The sequence below is a fragment of the Vulpes lagopus genome, chromosome 4 (genome assembly GCF_018345385.1).
Source record: "Vulpes lagopus strain Blue_001 chromosome 4, ASM1834538v1, whole genome shotgun sequence".
Taxonomy (NCBI): Eukaryota; Metazoa; Chordata; class Mammalia; order Carnivora; family Canidae; genus Vulpes; species Vulpes lagopus.
Window position 1 is genome coordinate 72,604,030 of NC_054827.1, and position 26,888 is coordinate 72,630,917.

At 37.0% G+C, this 26,888-nt stretch overlaps 2 protein-coding genes across 3 annotated transcripts in view; one reads left to right on the top strand and one right to left on the bottom strand.

Annotated features, from left to right (window-relative positions):
- Nucleotides 1-26,888, top strand: part of LOC121488797 (translation initiation factor IF-2-like) — a 43,600-nt gene that overhangs the window by 8,832 nt on the left and 7,880 nt on the right. The window lies entirely within an intron of this gene.
- ERAP2 (endoplasmic reticulum aminopeptidase 2) overlaps nt 2,779-26,888 on the bottom strand; it is a 41,347-nt gene continuing 17,237 nt past the window's right edge. Inside the window, exons 7-19 of one of the 2 annotated variants that reach the window (XM_041751454.1) lie at nt 26,346-26,459; nt 25,370-25,501; nt 25,018-25,149; nt 22,167-22,232; nt 20,763-20,938; nt 18,341-18,420; nt 17,134-17,317; nt 12,886-13,042; nt 12,229-12,413; nt 9,395-9,556; nt 8,706-8,846; nt 6,595-6,676; nt 2,779-5,832 (exon numbers count right to left, since the gene is read on the bottom strand). In XM_041751454.1, the coding sequence (XP_041607388.1) occupies nt 5,689-5,832; nt 6,595-6,676; nt 8,706-8,846; nt 9,395-9,556; nt 12,229-12,413; nt 12,886-13,042; nt 17,134-17,317; nt 18,341-18,420; nt 20,763-20,938; nt 22,167-22,232; nt 25,018-25,149; nt 25,370-25,501; nt 26,346-26,459 (1,755 nt within the window). In that variant the 3' untranslated portion in view covers nt 2,779-5,688. Of the gene's footprint in view, nt 5,833-6,594; nt 6,677-8,705; nt 8,847-9,394; nt 9,557-12,228; nt 12,414-12,885; nt 13,043-17,133; nt 17,318-18,340; nt 18,421-20,762; nt 20,939-22,166; nt 22,233-25,017; nt 25,150-25,369; nt 25,502-26,345; nt 26,460-26,888 lie in introns of those variants that run through there. The other variant, XM_041751455.1, reaches the window with a different exon arrangement.

Below are 26,888 nucleotides of genomic sequence, written 5' to 3' on the forward strand. Positions count from 1 at the left end.
CCCTGGGCCGAAGGCAGCGCTAAACTGCTGAGCCACCTGGGCTGCCCTAAAATGCTTTTTCTACTAGGTAATGGTTTTTCTAGAATACAGAACATTATTTTTTAAACAGTGCTTTGAAAAAATAATAAAGTAAAATAAAACAAAGCAGTGCTTTGATCAGGAGTGTCATAACTGTTGCCTATAGATAAGGCACAAGTTAGAATAAGATTAAACCTTGAAAAGCTATCCAGTTTCTCTCATTAACCAACAACGTATTCACCATTGCTTAAGCGACCCTAATGTAGTCCTTGAGTGTGAGTTGAATTAACTTGCCCAGGACACAGGGTCTGACTCCTATGGGCTCTATCTGGTTCACACGAATTGTGCAAGTTGATTCAGATCAGATCTTGTCTTTGATCTTTATTAGCTTGAGTCTCTCGACCTGTTTACCTCTTACCAGCTTATAAAGCTCTTGTTTATCCTTCTAAAATTCCTACTGCTAGTCTTTGGGCCTACATCTAGAGGCATGAATAGAAAGAAAATAAAAGTAGATACTAATAGTAGCCTTGGGCCACAAAGACACTCATTTGTCTTTCAGAAAAAGTTCCCCAAATCCCATCCCTGCCTCTTGCCGTATTTGAGTGTTTAGAGTGTTCAACCTAACTTTTTCCCAACTAAAACTCAAAATAATTAGAAATGAGTTAGAATGTCCAAACTCAGTTTACTAGAGAACAGTTTTTAAGGAGGGATATGGTTTTAAAACCAGGAAATAATGTCCTTTGTAGTCATTAAGCCTTTTCATAGACAATTTACTCTGCCTACTTTAAAATGGGGTTTGTAATTATAACAAGTGTTGTTTGGATGACTGCAGAGACCTGTCAGGTGGATTCCTTGGCAGAAGCATAAACCTGAAATGACATATTGAAAGAAAGAAAGAAATATGGCATAATTCAACAGAGGTGAGGTATGAACTTTGAAGTGTGGGAAACTGGGGACACCTGGGTGGCTCAGTGGTTTAGCACCTGCCTTCTGCCCAGGGTGTGATCCTGGAGACCCGAGATCGAGTCCCACATCAGGCTCCTAGCATGGAGCCTGCTTCTCCCTCTGCCTATGTCTCTGCCTCTCTCTCTCTCTGTGTCTCTCATGAATAAATAAATTAAATTTTTAAAAAAGAAGTGTGGGAAATTATATGTGTAAATACCCAACAGTAAGAATTAATTAATCGTGTACTGAGAATAAAAAAACTGGCTTCCTGACTTCATCTGGGAACGTAGTAGAAGATGAAAACTTTTGGAGAAAAGAGAAAAAATTAGCAAAATATCTTGAAGTTAGGATTGTGAAGTAAAGTTTGCAGAGGTGATTGAGACACAGAAATTCTTTTTACTTTGTCAGATCTACATTTCTCATACTTTCTAGCCATTTCTCCCTATGAATATTGGAAAATTTTCCCAATTTAAATCCTGAACAAATGATCTGTGTATACTCCTAACTTCCTGATACAATGTTAGGCATCCACGACTTTATTTATGACAAATCAATACTACACAGTCAATACTGAAAACCAATTTCCATCCTAAGGAGGCTCTTATGTAAAAGTGTTAGGCATTTGCACATTGTTGAAAATAAATTATCGCTTCTTGGAATATGCATAGACTAAATACCCTGACTGACCTTTTTACTGAGAATAATTAAAAACATAAAATTAAAAAAAATTAATTGTTTGAATGTATTGATGACCTGGAGAGCTAGTAAGAAATAGTCCTGGATCAAAAACTAATGGAAGGCAGGAACCCTGAGGGGTAAGCAGAAGGCTGAAGTCAATGTTCACCTGGAGGGCATCTGAAGCTTCACTTTTTCTGTCTTTGAGAGTGGGAAGGACAGATGGGAGAGCCTGAGCTTGCCCAAGTGGGGAAACAGAATAGCAGAGAAAATTCAGGTGTAACCCATTTACAAAAGACTCATCTGAGACTAAATATAGAAAATTTCAAAGTAATGGGACAGAGAAAAATACGTCAAGCAAATGTCAATCAAAAGAAACTAATGGCATAACTATGGATATATCTGGGGGAGCTGTACTTTACCAGGGAAAGTTTTACCAGATATAAAAGATTAACATTTGGTACCGACAAGCACAGGATACAGGGCTAAAAAGAAAGTGAATTAGGGACGCCCAAGTGGCTCAGTAGGTTAGGCATTTGACTCTTGAGTTCAGTTCCAGTCATGATCTCAGGGTCATGGGATCAAGGCCCCAGTCGGTCCTGTGCTGAGTTGGGGGGAGTCTGCTTGAGATTCTCTCTCTCTTTCTCCCTCTCCCCCTCCCCCTGCTAACTCTTGCACAATATCTCTCCCTCTCTCTCTCAAATAAATAAATAAATATTTTTTTAAAGTAAACTAACACCCCCTTACAGGTATAACAAACAGTGAATAACAAAATAGGAACTAGAAAAACAATAAACAAAGAAAACTTAAGTTGGAGGTAACCTGGCACTATCTCTTAAAATAAGCATGCATGTGCTTCAACCCAGCTAACATATGTCTTTCATAATATTTTTTCACCCTTTCTTCCTTATGATTTAGAGACCTTATCACTTTGATGAATTAGATTAAGACTTCTGGGAGCAGATAATATAACAGATAAATGGTTTAAAGTCTGTAAATGTCAGCGGTTGAGCGTCTGCCCTAAGCTCAGGGCGTGATTCTGGAGTTTGGGATCAAGTCCCACATCGGGCTCCCTGTAGGGAGTCTGTTTCTCCCTCTGCCTATGTCTCTGTGTCTTTCTTGAATAAATAAATAAATAAATAAATAAATAAATAAATAAATAAATAAATATTTAAAAAATAAAAAAGTCTGTAAATGTAATGGTTGTAAACCATTACATGCTGAAATGAAAAATTGTGATATAGGGTTAAATAGAAGAAAGAAGATCAATAGTGAATATAAGCAAAGTAAATTTTCAGAGTAAAAATGTGGCCATTTTAAACAACCTTGTGTTTGGTAGACATCAGTGTTCAACTGGAAAACTAGCCTCCAGGACTATTTGGAGGTTCCCCTTGTAATTAGGCTGGAATAAATCCTTCCTCCACTCAAAAAAACAAACAAACAAACAAAAAACCAAACAAAAAACCAGGAACTTCCCTCAGAAAATCAGGATCTATGATCATTTGATTCTGTGGAACCTCATATAGACCCAATGACATAGCAAGGAATGAAATGCAGAAGTATATACATGACGTAGGACGAGAAATTCCTATCATGGTGATGAAGTTGGACAGCTGAGGGCTGAAGTCCCCATTGACCCCTACACAAAGCCTAAAAGGAAGCAAGACATTGGTTCTGGGCCCCCTGGTACGGAAGATTTCTCATTCTGGGTGGGCTTTGGAGACCATAAAATCCTCCCAAGACTATGGAAATTTGGTGAGGGACAGAACTGTGTCTGATCCCTCCATCATCCATTCACAATCTTGTGTATAACTTTTTCATAGCTTGTTTGCTCATTTGAGGTAAAAGGAAGTAAAACTAACATTAGCCAAATCTGAGTTGGTGCTGGGGGTTTGTCATCTACCAGAAAGGTTTTGAAATACCACACGAAGTAGAATACATTTCTTTTTTTTAAAAAAAAAAACCTCCTTATTTGTTAAAACAATATTGGCACAGTACTTCTCATGTTCATTCTCCACAAATAATAATCTGTTACTTCTACTACAACTTCTACTTCTCTACCCAATCCTTAAGGATGTGAAAAGGTACAAATGTATATAAATAAAGAACTAAAAGGAAGAGAATCAGAAACTTGGAAATTTACAGTGGATAACTTACTATACAAAAGAAAGAACTTTACATGTTTATGGAAATAAATATGACAGAATGGATCTACCAAAACTCATACACATTCTTCTGCTTAATTTACACATTATGTTGGTGGAAAAATGACATTCTTTACTTTTTCAGTTTCTTTATTTGAAAGTACATATAATTGCAGAGGGATATATGCGTTACACAGACTGTGGTAGGACCACAACCAAGCCAAATCTAAAGCCAAGGATACTTCAAAGATTCCAAGAAATGGTTTGAAAACTTAACAAAATGTCATGCCCATGGTCTATCCAAATTGTACCCTCTCTCTGACTGTGGCACCAAAGAAAGATCTATAAACCTTCAAGATATCACTCCAAAATGGACTAGTCAATACCCTTCCCACCTCACCTCTGCCCCAACATCCCAGCTTCCCTTAATAGCCCAGAAAAGTTAATCATCTGTGTATTGATTCAAATTTTTCTAGAACATGTTTATATCTTCATACTGATTCATACATGGGTACATGAATTTATTAAATTTACAACCTGTATTTGGAGTGGTGGTTTCCTTGTTCATTTCAAATACCTATTAAAATAATTCAGAGAAGCATCTAGAAATACGTTTCAGAGGTCGAGTTTCCTTTAAAAATATAAAGAAATGCTAAAACTGAATTATAAAGTATGATGATTCATTTAAATATTTACATTAAACCTGAGTTAACTGGAAATATACACAATACCAACTAATTTTGCAATTTTCAAAAGATTAAAAATTTGAGTGTAGGGACGCCTGGGTGGCTCAGTGGCTGAGTGCCTCCCTTCAGCTCAGGACGTGATCCTGGAGTCCCGGGATCCAGTCCCACATTGGGCTCCCTGCATGGAACCTGCTTCTCCCTGTGCCTATGTCTCTGGCTCTCTCTCTCTCTCTCAATCTGTTTCTCATAAATAAATACATAAAATCTTTTTTAAAAAGTGACAGTGTATGTTTTAAAGTGGTGAGGTATCATTGTTCTCTCCTGAGCCTCTGTGACTACAGATTTTGCCGCCCGTGGAGATGACCTCAGAAGGCTATACTTGAGGCTCATTAAGAATGTGAGGCTTGGGGCACCTGGGCGGCTCAGTTGATTAGGCACCTGCCTTTGGCTCAAGCCATGATCCCAGGGTCCCCAGAGTGAGGACTGAACACACCCTGCTCAGTAGGGGTTCTGCTTCTCTTTCTCCCTCTGCCCCTCCTCCCTGCCTGTGTTCTCTCTCAAATAAATAAATAAATAAAATACTAAAAATAAATGTGAGGTTCAAGCCAAGTAGCCCTCCGGATTTTGTTAATAAACTCTGACACCTAGCTTCTAATAATTTGAGATTTGGTGACAAATTCTCTCTTTTCCTGATCCTTATACTTCATAATTTGATTCAGATTGTCCATGAATGGTAGAAATTAAATGAACTATGCAGGCTGAGATGAAGGAGGAAGAAAAGGAGGGGACGAAAGGATGCAAATGAAATATTTTTTAAAAAAGAATTGGCTATGTTTCCTTGAAGGTAAAACTGGCTGGGCAAACTCCAGGATACTAAGCAGGTGAGAAAAAGCATCAAAGAAGCAAAAAAAGTAGCATGATGTAAAGCAATGTAGATAATGTGCCGTGTGGCTAATCTATTACAGCTATGTCTATATATTTATATTCACATCTCAACATATCTCCATTACTCAGGAAGTTTACATTTAAATAGGCTACTGAAGTGGATTTCCCCCACCTCAACATCATACATCTGTCAGCTAGAGACAGCAGGTGAGGGCAGGCAGTTGAGCTGGCTGGTTTCTTGAGGCTGCTTGGTGGCTTAGATGAAATATCCAGAGCTTTGACTTGAGCTTTGTTGACTTCATGTCCACAACCAAAGTGCTCTTTCTACTGACCTCTTAAGAATTAACCAGTAGCCAAGTCTTCAGAGTGGGAAGATTCTTCTCCAGCCACTTAATATTTTTGGATATGGTTTCCAAAATAATTTGAAAAATATCCAGATGTAATCCTTCAGCCTCAAGAGATTCAAAGAAGAGTTTCACCTGAAAAATAAGCAAGAAAAAAAATTACTGACATGGTTCATAAAATACTTGCTCTTGCAAAGGGTTTCAGAACAGCTTGCAAATTATACAAACACCAGAGTAATCATTTCTCTGCCAACCTTTGAATGGTTGGGTTTTTTTCTCTTTTGTGTGTGTGTGTGTGTGTGTGTTTGTGTGTGTGTAATTATTTTTTCACTTTATCTTCAAACAATAGATAATGTAAGACAAGAATGATAAATCCTTATCTTATAAGTGAGCACACTGTGAGTAAAAATGTTTAGTGATCAAGCCAAGTCATACAGTTAAGTAGCGAGCCAGGATTTAAGTTGTAGAATTCTGAGTTTCCTTAAAGGGTAAATAACTCAAGATTCAGTTTGGAAAGAAGATATAAAACATTAGAATGCTTTAAAAAAATAAGTAGAATTATCAACAACAGTAGTTTTGGTGTAAAAAAAAAAAAAAAAGACCTTTAAGTACTCTCCCAAACTTCAATATAGTCACTTCTGTGACAATACACTATGAAACAAAAAATAAGCAAGGAATCATCTCTTAAGTGTAATTTTCATTTTGAATGCTATGAACACCTGTATTTTAAGATGTTCTAGCCCTGTCCCTTCCATTTACTTTCTATGTGACACTGGTTGAACTACTTATTTTCTTTTAATAAAACAAGAACTTTAAACCAGATTACATCTAGGTTTGCTTTCAGTTTTACGATTTGAACATTTATTTTTAGGTTGTTAGCAGTAGAGAGTCACAAACCTCTTGCAACTCATCCTTGGAAGAAAAGTGAGATGTTGTGCCAGAGATGATTATTCTCATAGCATGTGAGCCCAAGTCAAATCTGCAAATAAAAAGAGAAACACACAGATTTAAGTAGTAGAAATACTAGCCTTATCTTTATGATACCATATGTTTTTAAAATATATGACATTAATCACTATAATAAGCTTGTACATTACAATATATTCTATTAATTACCATAAGAATAAATTATTCAGGAAAATCCCAAAGCTATGAAGTGTATCAAATTTATTTTAAAGGTTTTTTTTAAAGATTTATTTATTTATGCATGACACAGAGAGAGAGAAAGGCAGAGACACAGGCAAAGGGAGAAGCAGGCTCCATGCAGGGATCCTCATGTGGGACTCGACCCTGGAACTCCAGGATCACGCCCGGAGCTGGAAGGCAGACGCTTAACCACTGAGCCACCCAGACGTCCCAAAGTGTGTCAAATTTGACCATAAGATGAAAATGTAGATAAAACCTTTTTAGGAACTGTGACTAGCTTATCCAGCAATGTTTATGTTTAAATATATGTTTATGCTTAAAGCAGCATTCTTTATGTTTTTATTATGCACTCCATTGGTAAAGATTTTTTTGTCCACAAACTTCCCAATATTCATATTTTTATTTATGTATTATATGCATGTACTATGTTATAGGTCAAATAGAAAATTTAATAGCATAAGAACTAATATATGTAGTAATATGTTCTCCTTGCACTCTCATGTACTGTCTTGCACACTTCTCCCCCCATTTTGGAAATCCACTGTCTTTACACACAGTATTTTGGTGGGGGTCGGGGGGCAATGCTATTTGGTTGAACTCTCACTTGTAGCCATGGAGTGCGTCCTTCACCCCAGTATCTTATATAGAGAATTTATACCATAAGTCAAAGGGATTCATGCTGAAAAGCAGAGAACAGATACATCTTAGAAATGATTCCAAGTCCAGGCTGTGCACATGGTCAGGCAGGAGGATCATTTCTAGTGACAAAGGAAATCTATGGCATTGCAGAATAAGTCTCATCATTTCAGGGGAGGGAAATGATGATCATGCAAACGACCCAACCAATGATTCCAGTAATCCTTAAGGAAACATACACACGCTCATTTTATACACACACACACACACACACACGCACACACACACACATACACACACACATGTTTTTTAAAGCTGTTTCTGTTTGATACCATGAGAATTCAAACCTCCTTCAAGGCCTTGGCAGAGGGGTGAAAATGCTCTTTTTGCTTACACAAAGCTATGGAGGCTCTTAGTCCTTCATGGCTAACAAATGAGAGGGAAGAGGAACTGGGAATGATGGAAATCAGAGATACTGACACTACGGTAAACAGAACAGACTGTGCAGCTCTCAGATTCGGGATATTTTCCAAATAGTTTGTAAGTGACATTTTGGTTCTGGATAAGGACTAGCTGAGTGCCTTAGCAGGGGTTTGTTGTGAAAGAAAGCAATGCCATCCTGTGCCTTCCAATGAAATCTAACCATTATTGGTTCCTTCTGAGGGATACTTTAGGCCCAGGAGCATGCTGGAGTGAGCTCTGGTTCTCCTAAGAGTTGAAATCCGAGAAAAGACTCAGAACTGATTGAGTTTTAAAAAGGGGTGGGAGTGCTCCCCAAACACTTTTGATCAGATTTCTTTCAGTTCCTCTAAGCTCTCCACTAGGCCACTTCCACAGGAGACCTGAGGGTGGGGGTTAGCTCTCATCAAAATTCCTGAAACTCTCCCCCAGAACAAAACTGCATTAACAAAGCAAGCCAAATGTGTTTGATGCACTATACGTGGTTTCAGCGTGCTGGATGGGGCTGATGACTGGATTTAACTCATCACACGCTTGCTCCCAGCAGGTCTTTGCCTGTGCAGAGTGAGCAAAATCTCTTTGCCACTCACTTCTCATTCCTCTCCCTCACACCTGAACAGAGTAATTTTGGGCCATTAAGTTTTCAAACTATTTGGGTAGAAGTAGGATCATTTATATACTTTGGGGAGACACATCATTGTACTTGGTTTCAGGCAACTGAGCTATTTAGGTGGAAGAGCACACATTGGATGTAAATGAATACCAACTTTTTAAGGAGATGGGTCCAATTTTCTCTCAAAAAATTCCAGGCTAATTGCTGCCCCTGTGGACTTCTGGTGATCGCATGAAGAAGGAGGCCCAACTCTTGAGTCTTGATGACTTCTCCTTCCATTCCTAGTTCAATTAATCTGAAGAAATAAAGACCATTTGACTTGTCATGGTATGTGTTATGTAATGGAAATTAACTCAGGCTACCAATATATTAAAAGATTAGAAGAGAAAGAGGCATGATAAAATTATAATTTGTCAAAATCCATAACAAATTCCTTCCTGGCTAACATTTTTAATGTTCCAGTTGAACTTTCAATTTTTTTCTGCCAGTAACTTCATTCACTGATTACTTCAAAGTACTTTAATTAGCATCTTGTAAAACATCTAACACACAAGAATGCATTCTTGTGATCATTTTTCTCCAAAGTTTTGATGTAAAATGTAGCCATTTGTCCAGTATTGGTCACCAGATTAATAACTAGGAATATATCTGTTTTCACTATTTGCATTTTGTCAATATGTACTTTTTGGAAGTAAAGTCAAAGCAAATCAAATCTTGATTAAATTATTTTAATGCCTTTGAAGTTGGAGGGCAATATTTTAGTGACTTCATTGAATTTTTTTTTTACTTCATTGAATTTGTATCAGTTTACTTTTAACAAGTTAGTTAAGTTTATGCACTTACTTTATTAACTTTTCCTGATGTTTGCTGGTTGACAATGCATACAGAATTTTGTTTTTTTCAGCACCTGACATTGACAGCCCATATTGCTCTAAAAGGTAATTCCATCCCACTGTTGTCTGAGCACCGATGGAATACACAATCTCCAAAACATCTGATGGAATGCTGTAGTATGAAGAACAAAGTGAAGAAAAAAGCCCTATGAAACAAAAACCCTTTTTTCTTATTACAGTTTTAAACTGCTATAACAGAATCACCCCTGAGTTATTTTCAGTAGTGTGTTAAACATTTATTTCTGTCAAATTTTTACAAAAATATTTTATGTAATTTTGCTTTGCAAATTATTTGTGGGTTTTTTTCTTAAGATTTATTTATTTATTTTAGAAAGAGAGAGAGAAAGCAGGGGTGGGAGGGGCAGAGGGAAAAGCAGACAAACAGACTCCCCACCAATCAGGGAACCCTACGCAGGGCTGGATCTCAGGACCTGGAGATCATGACCTGAGTTGAAATCAAGAGTCAGACGCTTAACCGACTGAGTCACCCAGGCACCCCGTGGGTTTTTTTTCCTTTATTGATGATAAAATGCTAGCAAGGAGAATAATCATAAAATTTTAATTTACTCAGGGACTAAAATAGCAACTTTGTAGAATCAATGATTTCTGACATATCCAAGTGTTGGTTTATACAGAATTCTAGAATTGAATAACCTATATTGGTGCTATGTGATTTTTTTAAAAATAAAACTTGGTTTCTTACTGCTTTAATATCACATTAAAGTGTATTTTCTAACAGGCCTGAGAGTCATCTGATTCTCTAGGTCTAGAAAATTTAATTTAGCACAATTGATTGGGTTCAGTCATTTTATAATTTATAATTTGTAAACCTGATAAGGTTTGGGGGTTTTATTGCCCTGTAGAATATTAACTAGGTTTGATTCTAATTTGGTCTATGGTTTTTAATTCCAATATTGTTAGATCAATAATAACTGATATTCCTTTTGATGGCTCAGAAAAACTGCAACAGAGGATGGGGCAGGAAATTTGCATTTATCATGTAGTGACCATATAGGAGAATCTACTATCATATTTAACTGTCAAAGCTACCTAGTGAGATAGTTATTATCCTGATTTTTAAAAAGTGGAAATAAAGCTTGGAAAGGTTAAGTAACTTGCACAAGGTGACATGACTAGCCATTGTGAAGATGGAATTTAAACCTATGATCCTAACACTTGCATTATTTCCCCTATACGTGCTTATCCCAAGTGCCAGTTGAATCACAAAACAAAGACTAAGCAATTAAATTATAGTCTGCATTGTTTTGATTTTAGTGTATTTACTGTACAAATGTATGAAAGTTGATAATAAATACATGTAAGTTCCCTGAAGGTAAGACACATAGTTGTTTTGTTTACTGCTTTATCCTTTTTTCCTATAAGCAGTGCCTGGCCCACAGGCAACATGCAAAGAATTATATATTGGACACACAAATGAACGAAGTAATTAATCTATGTAAGAAAATTCTTCATTAGGATCAATACTAGAAATCTTGAAGTTTAGGGGGGAAAACCCTATAATATTTAATTATGTATTATCGATTACAAGCATAAATGAGCTTTATATTTTCACAAGTATAGCATCTGGTTAAACACGTTCAACTCACATATCTAACCCATAGGTGGGTTGCTGCAGATAAGATCACTCCTCCTGGAACAAGTATAAAGGTGGAATAATATCTCATTATGCTATAGGGCAGCAGGATGTTTACATTTTAGCGTCACTCATTCAACCCATTCAAACATGAACAAAAAAGAGGAGCTAAAAGATACTTCTCTTAAACTGCTTTTTTTTTTTTTTTTGGCTCAAATAACAATGACAAGAAAAGTACAAAGAAGAAAACTGAAATTAATGTTTTCAAAAAGAAGAATTCAAGAAAGGATTTCAAAAAGCTCACTGAGATTTAGTTATATGGAGAGAAATTATGATAGCCTATCAGCAATCCGGTATAGGACAAATGGACACCATTACATTACACAGCACTAATATTGTGAATTTTTTTCTTCAGTTTTAAAGAATGAATTTTCCTTGATTCACATACCAATTTGATTTCTCAAAACATCCAACTCTAGAGTCAGTTTTAATGATAACAATGTAAAACCATGTGTTGGATAGAAATCAAGGCTTACATTGAAAAGATTGTGGCATCTGTTAGTATTTCTGGATTGTAACTGCTAAACTGAACTGCAGCATAATCCATGTGATCACTGGGCATCTTCTTGATTATAATAACCACCAGAATCCATTTTGCCATCAATATACACACTTTTCACGGCTCAGGCCATCAATTTCCCCTCAAATATGAAATTTGGGGTCAAAATTCGGGTCTGTGGTATTGGTTAATGAAGAAGTAATAGACTTTTTAAAAAGGTATCCTCTCCTTATTTTAAAAACAAGTTTTAGCAAATGATCACTGGTGTTTTGACTGCAATGTACATTTCACATTGCCTTTTGTCTTTAAAAGACATCACTTTTTGAGCTTGGGCACGGCCCCCCCCCCCCCCCACCCCCCGCCCCGTTGCTTCTACCCTCTGGCTGTCTTTCTGTTACCATGCCAATGCTTATTAGCTGTTCCTCTAAAGGTACCTAAATCTCACTTCCCACAAAATCTATTGAGCACTTACTATATGGGAGCATGAAACAAGGGTTTGTAATTCCCAGCATGGCTTTCCGCCCCCCTCCTCCAACCTCACTGAAAGGTTTTAGATGTAATGTCTTGCTTGATCAAAGACTTCAGCATCAAAGTGAAAGGAACAAAGAACAGGACAGATATCTAGATTTACGTTAATTTTCCACTGGATTCCATCCACTGAGAGAAGAGTTCAGTTGCCTTCTGGATGCAAGGAGCATGGTTCAGGTAACAGGCCAATTTTAAGATGGTCGAGCGAAGCAGTCTGTCCCAGACTGAGCCCTTGTCACTCCAGCTTTGCATGTCAATCACTGGCTTAAAATATCGGAGAATGTAACGCTGCAGAAAGCACAGGATGATTTACAGAGAGGCTAAATTTAGTACTTAACACAGCTCTTATCATCAAAAGGGGTCAACTCTAAACTGTCTACATGAATCTTCCTCAAACACAGAACTATTTGTCCATCTATTTTTCTCTCTGTTTTCTGGGCCCCACCTACCATAGTCAAATAGAGTTTCTGCATTAAAAGTATGACTTAATTTCCTATGGGGGGGGGTGGATATCAATAGATAAAATCACATTTAGGAGGAATATTTTGCTCATGATCCTGTCAGGATCTTCTTAGGTTGGTGATGACAAGGAGCAAAGGATTCCCAACCATTCAGTGCTGTGGTGTTGACTGTGCTATCAGCCAGTTGCCCCAGCTTCTTGAAGATTTATTCCCCAGGAGTTCACACAGACAGACCAAGTCTCACCAATCCTCCAGACACTCTATACTTACTCAGTGAATTTTCTGGAAGTGATACAAACCTTGAGGTTTTCAGTGACATCTGAAATATTCCTTCTGTGCATCATGTGGTAAAATAGTTCTAAGTATTCCAGACCTTTGAGAAGTGCAGGGATGCTTGTTTCATGTTGGAGATAGCGAGTCAGGTCAAGGGCTTTGTCTAGGGTCAACCTTCCTGCACTGAAGTATGAAACAAGTTGTTGGTGGTTTGTGCATATTTTATAGTTCTTAATATTCTTTTTTTTTTTATGATAGTCACAGAGAGAGAGAGAGAGAGAGAGGCAGAGACACAGGCAGAGGGAGAAGCAGGCTTCAAGCACCGGGAGCCCGATGTGGGACTCGATTCCGGGTCTCCAGGATCGCACGCTGGGCCAAAGGCAGGTGCCAAACCGCTGCGCCACCCAGGGATCCCCTAGTTCTTAATATTCTTAACATTAAAACAAATATGATATAGAGAGCAATGACGGGGGCAGTTCTGTTCTAAGGATTAAATGGCTTCATATGAATTGAGTGCTTAGAGTAATTCCTATAATACAGGAAGAGCTTTATAAAAGAAATATTAGCTAATATCAATATTTAGTACAAAATAATATCAAGGTTTTCATATATTATGTCATTCTCTAATTGTTTAATTTGTGGATTTGAATTGTTCCTCCAAGCAAATTTGGAATTTTTTTTTTTTTTTAAATTTGGAATTTTGATGACAGGTACAGTGTCTTCTCTTTTTTTAACGTCCCTCCTAGAGTCTAACAGAGAAGTAGTAATTATTCTAGTGGGACAAAAAAAGTAGTTTCATTGTTTTTTAGAAATCTATTTAGATTCCAAAGTTATATGCTTTCTCCATATTTTCTTTTAATAAGAAGAACAAACAAACAAAAAAAAACTATTATTCTGAATACCAAAGCATTAGGGTCTCTTCTGCAGAGGAAGTAAACCATTATATTGTCATTTTTGCAGAGTGGTTCTCACATGTGTTTCTGACAGGACTTGTGCCTGCACGTGGTCTGTAAGCTATTACTGCCAGCATCGGACTCCCAGATTAAGCATAGTAGTTTGATATGGAAACAGATTCCAGAACAAAGGACGTCTCTGTTGAATTTTTCATTAACATAATGTGCTACCTCCTTGGGGTTTTTGAAATTTTCAATTCTTATTGAGAAAGAGGGAACTGAAACTAAAAAGAAGGAACTTTTGTTGTGACTTCACTCTTCTCAGACACAATGAGATACTGCTTTAAAACAGACTTACGGAAAATTTCCACAATTTTTGTCTGAAGACGGAGGACTAAATCATATACACGATGATGCTATAGATGGCTGTGTTTTTTAAAGCATTAATCTACCAAATGTCACTATTCCTTCCCACATGTGTAAGTGTCATGATGTACAGTACAGCTGATACCCTAGAGGATCACCAACAGGAAAAACTAGGTATAATATTCCAGGGGCACAATTTAAAAAAGAATGTTGAACACAAAAACTACCTTATAGTAATCCTGCTTTTCTTTTTTGGTCTAGCCTAATTTGTATCTTACTAAAACAAGCACCTTATTTGCTTTTGTAGTTATTTATTATAAACAATTAATCTTAATATTCATATGAGAAGTCATCTTTTCTTTTTATATAATTAGTTTAATAAAAATCCAGCTTCTCACCACCAATCATTATACAAAATGTTATCTGAATACTTGTTCAGCTTAAAAACTAAAGACACATATAAGTGTATACTTCAGCCCAACAGAAAAAAAAAAACTATATTCTATTAGTAGACGGTTCTCTACTTATTAGTATACAGTTTCAGCTAAATGGTATCCTTGTAAGATAAAACTATATTTTCGAGGAACCAATTTAGGCCTTCTTTTTATGGTGTCAGATTAAAAGAAACAAATAATTTTTCTGTAAGGAAATTACAGTTGTTTTAATTCTACTCAACTCAGATGGGATTCAAGTGTTAAATTATATTTAGTAAATATGAAAATCCAATCGAAATAAATATCCATTCCTTGGTCAAATTCTGTCTTCAAACCAAATATGATCGCTGATTACTTCTTTGAACTCTTAAATAGAGATTTTATAAAGCAAGGAAGGGTGAGATAAATATTACTAAAGGGAGAGTAGCAAGTAAAAATATTAAGTTCTATTATGAGTGTTTAAATTGTTTCCTTATTGAATCAGTTTTATTATAAAATTAATATAAACAAATTATGAAACAGCTGGAAATTAGAGGGGGGAGGAAACAAGCCTCATAGTTTCATTACCTTACATATTCACAAATAGCACTTTGGAATATTTCCTCCTCTTTTTTCCCCCTCCACTTTTAGGAAGTACTTTTTTCTATGTAGTTACAAACATAATAATACACAAATTCACTTTCCACTTTTTTTCTAACCTCACACTATTTGAAATGCATTTCTATGCAGTCACTTCATCTTCCTCTTCAATACACAATCTTTTACGCAATGTATATTAGATAATACTAATAACACTAACAGTTCACATTGATTGAACAGGTACTGTGCTTAGTGCTTTATCAGCATTATCTCATGCAATCCTCGAAACAACCCTTGATATTAGATATTACCATTTAAAGCTGGAATTTTAAAGACTAGAAAATTTAGGCTTAAAATGTTTAAATAATTTGCCCAAGGTCAAACAAGAATTAAAGAGGTAGTACTTGAAGTCATCTATTTTAAACCAAAATTTGTACTCTGAATTAGCTTCACTAACCTGTCCACCTTGTGAAGAAATATTACTGTTTTTCTACTGATCTATTAATAACTGTAGGGTTCCTTCTGCTAAATAACACAACCCATAAATGTATTGGCTAGAGAGAGCGAAAAAGACTTTGCAACTACTTGAAAGATTGGCTTTCATTTGCTAAATTGTCAATATTCCTCAGTGACCCTGTTCTTAAATTTTTAATCTATCTTCTCTATAATGTACTCAGAGTTTCTCCTCTGAGCAGACAAATCGCCTTCCGTGAACTGTGGCCTACTTCTCTGCTAGTCTGATGGATCCACTCAGATGTTGGATGGCCACGTCCTGGCCAATCCTGGCCTCCAGTGGGCTCTGCTACCACAGTGTTCCTGAGACATGTGGGGCTGAAGATTCAGCTCTCAATCTCTCCTTTTCTTCTAACTAGAGAATTCTTTTTTTTTTTTTAATTTTTTTTATTTATTTATGATAGTTACAGAGAGAGAGAGAGGCACAGACACAGGCAGAGGGAGAAGCAGGCTTCATGCACCAGGAGCCTGACGTGGGATTCGATCCTGGGTCTCCAGGATCGTGCCCCGGGCGAAAGGCAGGCGCCAAACCCCTGCGCCACCCAGGGATCCTAACTAGAGAATTCTGTTGTTGTATGGAGAAGCTTCTCCTGAGAGATGTCCTGCTGATTACTCAACTTGACCTAGATAAACATCTGAAAGGAAATAATATGCACATTGAATAAAATGACTATAGTAATTCTGAGAATAGGAAAAGCTTACAATGCACAATATTCCACCTGATTTCCAATATTTTTTTCTGTTGGTGATATTGTGACCTTCTTTATTCTATATTTTATTCTGCTGAGGGTAAGTGAGAAAAGAAAGAAAATATTTTGTCTTTCCAGGAAAGTCTAAGGAGGAATAAGCATAAGTAGCCAATTCCTCCTTCATTTCCCTTTCAGTTTCATACTGACTTCTTCAATGTGACAAGTGGATTGTGTACTAGATTTGACATTTAAAATCATAAAGGTTAAGACTATATTATACTTGTGGTTCAACAGATTACATAGGTGTTTGGTGAAGCAGCAAGCTACTCACAAACAACAAACAAATATAAACAAATTTTAAATCTGGAGTCAAAAGCTTAAATGTTTAGAGGGTCCATCCTAAGTGAGTGAATCAGGCCACTCATGTACAGTTTGAAACTTAGGTGCATGGGACAGTGAAGGCCTGGCTTCAAGAAGGATCTGCCCACTGCACCTTCCTCTGTGGGAATTAAGGTCCACAGTTGCAAAATCATTTCACTTTCAAAAAAGGTTCTAGAAGTCAGGATTTGTATATAAATTTACCCACATTTTAAAATGTCAGAATACATTTTCAAATACTGGTCGGGTCAAAACATCTTCTTAGTGGGTAGGCTTTGGCCTAGTGGCCCGTATTTGACCTTCATTCAAATCCATCTCATACCAACAATCAATGACCAACACTGAATATTTTATTTTGAAATCTAGCATATCTGATTATGATTAAGTTATTTCCTGTGAAATCAGATGAAATTTTGCATTACCTTACTAGCTGAAACGCATCATGAATCAGACCTACTCTGTCCTTAGGTCTGAGAAGTGTGTGATTCTGACTCAGCTGTGTAATAAGTTGGTCCCATCCAGGCCCCTCATAGTGAACAATGTAGTAGCCATTTGAGTCCACATTGAATTTCACCCAACTGGTCTTTTCAGATAATTCCAGAGTGTCTAGAAGGAGGAAATTGGCATAGCATTTCATTATCAACAGACATACTAGGAACATCTTCAAAACTGTTAGTACTCACTCTTTTACTAAATAATCGGTAGGAAGACAAAGTTATGGAAGAATCGTTGTGACATTCATTTTCATAGTCTACTGAATGGGTTTTTTTTTGTGAGCTAGGGTCTTATTAAATTAATAAATAAGTTAATTCATACGATAAAGACTGCTAAATTTGTTCTCAAACGCAGTCTTTGCTGGTCTAAGAGGCCCAGTTAACCAGATGATAAGCATGATCAGAATCCCACTTGATTTATTTGTCTCAGGGTTTAGTTACTGGTCATTGAAGCATGTACATTTAAAGACGTGATCCATTTGGGGTGAAATAAGGATTCCAGGTTGAACATGACATTATGATGGAAACCCTCTCACAGTTCAGTGAGGTGTTCAAGAGAAATTAAGATTGTAATATATATTTTTAATATGACAGACATTATACTATGTGGTAAAATAACATTATTATCATATTCTCTCAATAGTTCTGTGAGACCTAGTCCTCATGCAAAATAAGATGAAAAAATTGAAGCTCAGGAGGAGTAAGGAATTTTCTTAGGGTCACACATATAAGAGGTGATATAGTGAGGAGTTGAATCCAGGGCCATTTTGCTCCAAAGTGCATGTTTTCGTCCAATACATATTTTTGCCTTGTGGCAAACAAAAATGTTTCCAATACACATTTTTGCCAATTGCTAGGTTAGTAATTTAAGAGCTGTAAGATAGGAATCCATCATTTCTTGATACAAATACAAACCTATCTCTAAGTGCTAAAGCACAAGAAAACTTTCCACTGAATAGAAATTTGAACGTTCCAACTGAAGGATTCTTTTAGTAACTAATAAATGGATAAGTGAGAACTTCCCCAAATATAAATCTCTTATTATGAGATTTACTTATAGTATTTTTCCTCCAAATAACCCAAAACATGTTTAATTTCAGAATTGAAACACCTGTTTGACTAATGAGTTTATTACCTGTCCTTGATTTTAGAACGTGTCTATGAACCACATTAGAGGAACTCGTGGAGTAGGTCAGTGGAATATGCCAGAGGAACCTATGTCAGAAAATAGAGACGGTTATGAATGGCCATTTTAACATTCACATTGCCAGACTCAGATAGGCTGTCAAAGGCACCTAATGGCCCATCTTTCACAACATCAGTGGCCTTGTAAATTTTATAGGCTAAGACTTGCTTATCCTTGAGTATGTAAAAATTCTTCTATGTGATTATAGGTGCAACAATATATACCTAGGTGAACTCTGTCACAATTACCAGTATCATTTGCTGTCCAAATCTCATACCACAAGTTCTGCTGATTATTTTCTTCTAAGCAAGAGAAAAAAAAAATCCAATCTTCCTTTCACAGTTTCAAAAATTCTAGCAGCCTGATATTAATTCAAATAACCAAGGAAAAGCTTCAAGAAAAGCCTCAAGAGATAAAGATCTGACTTCAGTATAATTTCCACTTGCCGTTTTGTTCAACAAAGCTACCCACACCCAACTCCTGCAACTGGTTAGTGACTGTAAGTGGTCAGCTATGCCACAAAAAAATCTAGGATCTGCAAATCAGCAAAGTCCAGAGAGCAGAAAAACAGAATGGATTGGAAGAAAGGCCAATTTCAATGTACTTCGGTCACTTTTCAATGGTCCTACTATGGTAAATAACAGAAATCGGCTGGGTCTTTTTTTTTTTTTTGACTGGCTAGTAGGTTCTAGAATTCGTTTCCTCTATCACATCAAGCCATATTAGCTTCAGTAATCTTGCACACATAAAATCATGTGCTTGAAAATACCGACAGGTATAAAACAGAAAGAGGAATAATTGAGGATTTACCTATTAGTCTTCAGAAAAATGTAAAACAATGAAAGAAACAGTATACACAGACTTTATCCCATAAAGGGTCAGAAGGGATAATCTACCTGCTAACCCACAAAGTATCAGTAATTAACAAAACAATTGAAAAAATTATATAAAAGGGTAAAAATAGACACATAGACATTGCCAGGACTTAACAGGATGATCTGGATCACTCTTGGCTCCAGAAGGAAAGGAATTTTTTCTAGGTAAACATATCTGGGAGTGAAAAAGAGGGAGTGTAGCATTTCATGAGTTTGGATAGGCATGAATCAGAGGGTAATAATTTTATAAGAGTAATCTAAATACTGCCTCAGAGGAAAAATACAAATCATTGTAGTAGATTATTTGTTATTCTGGACCATCCACACCATTGAACTCCCTCATGGCATTTGGATAAACTACAAAAGTGTGAATCATGCCTTCCCAGTAACAAAGCAAACATTAAATTTTCCAGGCTGTGTTGTCAAGATCTAAATTGTTTAAGCTCTTTGAGGTTCAGACTTCAGAAGGAGATACAGAAAAATGAAATGACGCGTGTATAGAGAAATGGCATTAAAGTTGTTGTTGGATTGGAAATAGGCAACTGACCAAATAAAAAAGAAAAACAATATATTCTCTGTGTTAAAGACTTTGAATTTGCTTCTGGTTCTCAGAAAAATTCTAGAATTGTTATTGGACAGATACATCCCAAAGAAATAACAATCATAAGAGCCAGTGCAGATTCACTTGTACTATTTCATTTAAAATTAACCTCATTCATCTTATGGATAGAACCAATAGATCTGAGAAACGTGGACAGTGTTGTGTTTCTTGCTTTTAGTAAAGCCTTGAACACATCTTCTTTAGGTTAGGCTGATGAGCAAGATAATAGTACGGTTCACTGGATTTGCTTTCATTATTACCAAGAACATCATATGTTTTTAGACCCCCTGTTTATAGTCAGTTACTAAAAAATAAAAGGCCACAGGAGGTTTAATTCCCAGGAATGTAATTCACCATATAGGGGATATATTTTCTCTTTTTTTTTTTTCAAAGACTTTATTCATGAGAGACACAGAGAAAGGCAGAGACAGAGGGAGAGGGACTCGATCCCAGAACCCCAGGATCACAACCTGAGCCAAAGGTAGATGCTCAACCACTGACCCACTCAGGCCCTATTTGACCCCCTATTTTCTCTTCTGATAAGATGTGGAGTTGTCATAACGCTTTCTAGGTATGCGCTGGTCACCTAACTTAAAAGGCCCAAGAAATCTAGGATTGAAAAGAACAGGATATATTTTAACAGCCACATAGCTGACCACCCCCTGCATCAGAACTGAGGGGCTGCCGCAGGTTCCTAAGAACAGAGCTGCGCGCTCAACAAGGCACCTGGGGCCCACCCGAAGCTCTCTCCATGGGTTCTCAAGGCTAGCTCAGGCCTCTGACTCCTGCGGAGGAAGAGCATCCAGCCCGTTGCCACTGAAACTGAGAGAAAGCTAATGAACCAAGCAGCAAACTGAGCTGAAGGGAACTGGACCAACAGAAGAAACGCAGTCACCCTTCCTGCAGGGCTGTCCACTCAGGGTCCTCCTTGAAGACTCCGCTCAGGAAGCGCTCCTGCCTCAGTTTGAGGGAATGCCCTTCTCGTTCAATCACCAGGAGGGGAAGTCCTTTCTGCAGAGTCCAGGTCCTCATCATCTCCTTGACGTCCACATGCTCCCCAAGAAAGGCCAGCTGAAATGACAAGTGATTTTGGTGACTCGAGCCAGAGGAGAGCCACCTAGGAGGGCAGAAAAACAGAGACCTCCTTGGATGCCAGTAACCAGGCTGGAGGAGGAAGAGGGGAGGCCTCAGGGTATACCCTCAGGGCTGGGACTGGAGCCCCCTGCTCTCTGCAAGTTAACTGAAGGAGGGGTGGATGTGGGAGCGAGAGGGTTAATGTGTGGTGACAAAGTCCCAGAGGAAGGCCTTGATGCTGGAGCCTCCCTCCTGCTCCATTTCTTTTTTTTTTTTTCCTGCTCCATTTCAAAGCAAAAAAACCCCTGAAAACAAAAACAAAAACAAAAACAAAACAAAAAAAATACACCCCACCATTTCATTTTAAGAACAGTGGAGTAGAGGTGTTTAGGAGAGAAATGTCTATCTTTAGGGAGCTTTAAATATTCCAAAAGAACAATATTACATCAATAGATGTCTATTGAATAAAGAACAAAACCTCTAGCTCCCCAGCTTCTATTATAGATTTTAGATCACTGGTTATGCTGACTCTTCCTTTAAAAATTACAATTTATGGGATCACCATGACTCTTTTTTTCAAAGGGAATTCTTTTCTTTCAGGGTGACTTTTCTTTCTCCTCCACTAAAGTGTTCCGATAACTTCCCAGAAGTAAACAAAAAGACAGGGCCTCAAGAAAACCATTCACTATATTTCCAGACCTAACATATTTGGCTTGGCATGTTTTTGAGCTGGAGGATGCCAGTGCAGCACTAACCACGCAGAGGAATTCTAAGCTGAGATATTTTTAGCTAGCAGTGGGGTTGTGGGAACGCTGAATTATAACAACAAAAATATAGTAGTAACAGCACCATCCCCCTAAATGGCCTGAACATGCCTATTTCAGTCAAATCTGTTTCAAGGAAAATTATGAAGTCTCTCTTCCTTTCCAGTTATTTAAAGAGACAGTTGATCGGGCACTTGGGTGACTCAGTCAGTTAAGTGTCCAGCTCTTGATTTTAGCTCAGGTCATGATCTCACAGGTCAGGGGACTGGATAGAGCCTCTGATTCTCTTCTTCTGCCCTTCCGCACCCAGCACTCCCCCCTCTCAAATAATTAAATAAATATTTTTAAAAAATAAAAGGACAAAAAATAAAATAAAATAAAGGGACAGTTGGGCTAGTCCACACTCACTACAGGTCATGTGATACCCCAGACTTCTACTTTGTAGGTTTCTTTATACTTACTATATTGCTTGTCATCTTGGAATTGGAATAACAAAATTCACCAGATGTAAAATCATCTAGACAACTCTATAAAACAAGAATGAAAGAACACTGCCATTTAGGTACTGATAGTCAGCTGAATATGCATATTAGACATGAATGCAGACATTTAGCAGCATAGGTCTATGAAAATTTAATTGATCTAGTATGGAGCATAGCAATTCATGAAAATTAAAAAATAAAAGTATCTTGGCAGTGACTGTAGGAAGTCCACAAAAGTTACTTATATACATAAAACAAAAATAATTTTTGTGGATTTCCTACGGTCACTGCCAAGATGCCTTTTTTGCCTTTTTTTTTTATTTTCATGATTTGCTATGCTCCTTAACATGTCTATTTTCATCAATTAAATTTATATGTGTGTGTGTGTATACATATATATTTATTTTAAGTTTTCTAAAGAAGTACAAGGTAGTAGAACAACTATTTTAAGAATGAATTAGTTTGCTGAATTTTTCTTTCATTTTTTCTCTTTCCCCTGGGAAAGGTCCTACTTTATTATTCTATTGTGTGTTCTACTCAGGCCGCTGTTTAGCATTTAGGCCACTGTGTCTCTAGTATTAACCTTCTTCTTTCATATCACAAATCCCTTGACCGGGGAGGGGGGATGTCTTTGCTTACCTGGGCATTCCCAGTGACTCACAGTAGCTTATAAAGAGAACAATAAATTTTGAATTCAGAATTAAAATGAGACCTAAGAGAATCAACAACTAGTCTGTCAATCAATCCTTAAATAACAAGGACTGAATGCTTAAGGGGAACTGTAAATGGAAAAATAAGACATATACACTGTCTAAGGCTCTCAAATGCTATTAAATGATTTTGTGAAATGATTTTGTGAAAAATAACAACAAATAATTCTTCTAATTCCCAAGTGGCTATCGAAATGTATTAGAAATGATATAACGTGAGACAATTCTGAGTAAGATATTTACAGGAATTTATCGTTTTCATACCATACTTTCATTTGGCATCAGGAAGTGGTCAACTAGAACTAAGGACTTTCAGGGGAAGGTTAGATCGAGACTTTCCTGATAACTAGGAAGAAGCTGTGATGTAATTAAGAAAATGAATACTCAGCTTAGAATCAGAAGATAGATTTCAAGTACTGACTCTGTCATTGCATGGTGTATATATAACCTGCACCAATCTCTTCCTCAGTATTGCATTTCTCACTGACAAAAATGGGGTAAGAACTTTGCCTCCCTTACCTTCTTGAGGTGGCTAATAAGCATGATGTGACAAAAATTAACCTAGAAATAGTCATAGCTGACCTAAAAGAATCCTGCAATTGTTGACCAAATTTCTCCTTTAATCTCTCCCCTCATATCCACTATGCACACCGAAGATGGATTGTTTCTTATTGAAGAAAGGCAAAGTTGAGGTCTATACACACACATACACACACGCGCGCGCGCGTGCGTGCGCACACATGCACACACATGCATATACACACACAGAGCAAAGGAGAGGAAGGAGAGGGATGGAAGATAAAAGCAATGTGAGGCTTTTTGAGAAGTTAGGAGGACTCTGGAGAGAGAGAATCACCTAGATTGTCGGCAGGAGGTAATGGAAATGGGTAAAGAGCATTTGTATAGGTCATACTAAAGACTGTATTTTGGTCCCTTTGTGATTTTCAAGAAATGTGAACAAAAGATTTGAGCCATTTTGAAAAAATGTTTACCTAACGACTTTGTTTCTTTGACCACAAAATCACATAAATTATTAGGCCAGGAGGGTCCAGACTTATGCCCTTATGAAAGGGCATAAAAAAATCAAATGAGATAATGCACTTGAAATAACTTTTTAAACGATTAAGTGCTATACAAATATTGAACAGTATTATTACTGTCCCTGGGCCATATGTGTTTATATACATGAGCTCCATCAGTCCAATACTTCTATAAAAGATTATTTTACTCCAAGTAGAAAATTTAAGAACATTTTAATAATTATTAGAATTATGAGTTGACTGCATGTTTTCTTCATTTTACCTATTATACTACATGAATCCCAATAACAAAGAGACCATGTGTTCTTTAATCAATAATTAACTGTTTTTTTATCACAATGCTAATTGCCATGGCATTAAAAAAAGAATAGATATGATTCTTGTTCTTAAGCAAATTTTATTATTATCATTGTTATTATTGAACCATTATAAACTAATAAAAGAGAATGTCACTGCGTGGAACAGAATCATAAACACACTTCGACGTATTGAGCAGAAAGGTGAACCGTTGAGGGGTGCGTTAGTCTGTAAGGAGGAAGTAAAATCTCAGCTAGAATTCAAAAGACAGATGGCACTTGAATTGCTGGCAGGAAGAAAGTGCATTTCACGTAGCAAGGGCACTAGAAACAAAAACATGGTAACATAAGGATTGAGCAGGATTTCTTCCTATGAGGGAGATGTGTCTCACTGAATGGAGAATACATGCTGGACAATAAAGTTGAGAAAGTAGAGTTCAACCTTAAAATTTGGACGAGAAGATTAGATGTCCATGGCAGGAATTAGAAAGACATTAAAGATTTTGGAAAATGGGGAGACAAAACTATTGGGTTAACGATAGAAGGTAACCAAAGAGAGGAGGGCTAAACGTCAAACACCTGTGACTATCCCAGTGTGGGTGGCATCCTGGTTTAGTGTGGTGCTAAAGAAAAAAGGAAGGTTCTGCCTTCTATGGACCCTGGCAATGTAGAAAGTGGAATAAATATTGGATGACTGACAATATGGCTATTTATAAACCTTCATAATTATGCTGTTACATCTTAGGCTTAACAACAGTCTACTGTTACCCAACAGATGACTTACATTTGACAGACTTCTCCACAAATCATCATTTTTAGCATTTCCATAACTGAATTTCTTTAAGTAGTAAATAACTCCTTTGCGAAATTTCTCCTCATTCAAAAAATCTTTTAGCATATTCAAAATACAAGCTCCCTTAAAAAAAGAAAGAAAGAAAAATAGGTGGTATGATTTATTTTTAAAGGAAGTTTAAATTTTATGGAACATGCATAATGTCTGAAAGATGAACATCAAATATAACAAAAATATAACAAGTGGCAATAACCTGGAACCAATAACTTCCACTGCTGATTTAACAAGCCTCATTATATTTCTCCTGAAAGCAGAGCTTCCACTTGCCCACAGCATTTAATACCTTGTTATAGGAAACCACATCAAACATTTCCTGTATCTGAGTAGGAGTTTCTGCTTGGTTGGAGATAGGATGGGACGAATTTAATGAATCCTTTTTAATTACTGCAAAACATATACGGCAAAAACCATCATCCTAAAGAGGGAAGAAAATTTTTTCACTTTCAATTTGGCACTTTCAAAGCAGTAGAAAACACAGGAGGCTTAGTAACATATTCCTAAAAGTTTTTGACCAATATTTCTTACAATTGATTGAAAGTTTCTATCACGTTATATATTCCCCTTCCCCCAATTCTCTGCTTCATAAAGATATAAAACCAACATTCCTTCAGACATTCTTTGAATGTTTACCATGTACCACGCTCTTGGATACAGAAATAAAATGGTTCCCATTTAGTGAACACTTGCTATGTGCCAGGACCTTGTATCCATCATTTGCGATCCTATCAACGCCCTGCAAAGTAGATGCATTGTATGCACTTTACAAGTGAGGCTATATGAAGTTTTAGGATTACACCATTGACTCAACACAAAGCAAATAAGAAGACACTAACTCTGAATTCATGTCTGTCTAAATGATCCTGGACCAAATGCCCACCTCAAACGGCTAATTAACCATTACAAGCTACTATATATGAATGGTTTAGATTCCTTATGCCTAAAGAAAAAGACATGCTTGAAAAAAATCTTTTCATACATTTTGGGAAGTGAATTCACCTTTTGAAAATTCTAGAGAAATGTGCCCCAATTATGCTTAATTTTCAGGTTACATGCCAAGAACTCTTCACAGGATCCTTAGCCATGGGCACCATCTTGTCCTACATCATTGTATATACACATAGGTTTTCTTTCCTTTCACCTCACATACACAGCTGTGTATTTGTGCTATTTGAGCTCTCTGTCCATAGATGTTTGGGTGAGGGATTTATGTTATAAGCAGAATTGTATATATAGCATGACATACAAAACTGTAAACTTACAAATTGTAGCTCTGGATATGTGGCATTAAGAGAGATGAGTTCCATGTATGTTGCAAAACCTTCATTGAGCCAAATATCATTCCACCATTCCATTGTAACCAGGTTCCCAAACCACTAGGAGGCAAAGACTCAATGTTATTAGAAATTAAACAAATTTTGGGGTGTCTGGGTGGCTCAGTAGGTTTAGTGTGGGACTCGTGATTTCAGCACAGGTCATGATCTCAGAGTTGTGAGATCCAGTCCTAAGTCCCACTCCATGCTCAGTGGGGAGTCTGCTTGAGGTTCTCTCCCTCTCTGGTTGCCCCTCCCCCCACTCATGTATGCACACTCTCTCTCTCTCTCTTTCTCCTCTCAAATAAATAAATATCTCTTTTAAAAAAATAAAGCAAATATAAAAAATTAATTGTAGCAAAAAGTACAACGGGTGGTAACTTCCTTCTTTCGGTGGTTAAGGCCCTTCCTCTCTCTGTTACCCTTTTCTCTCTGTACAACTTCCTTCTACCAATTTCTTTGCCTTCCCTTCTCACCACATTTTTGCTTTTG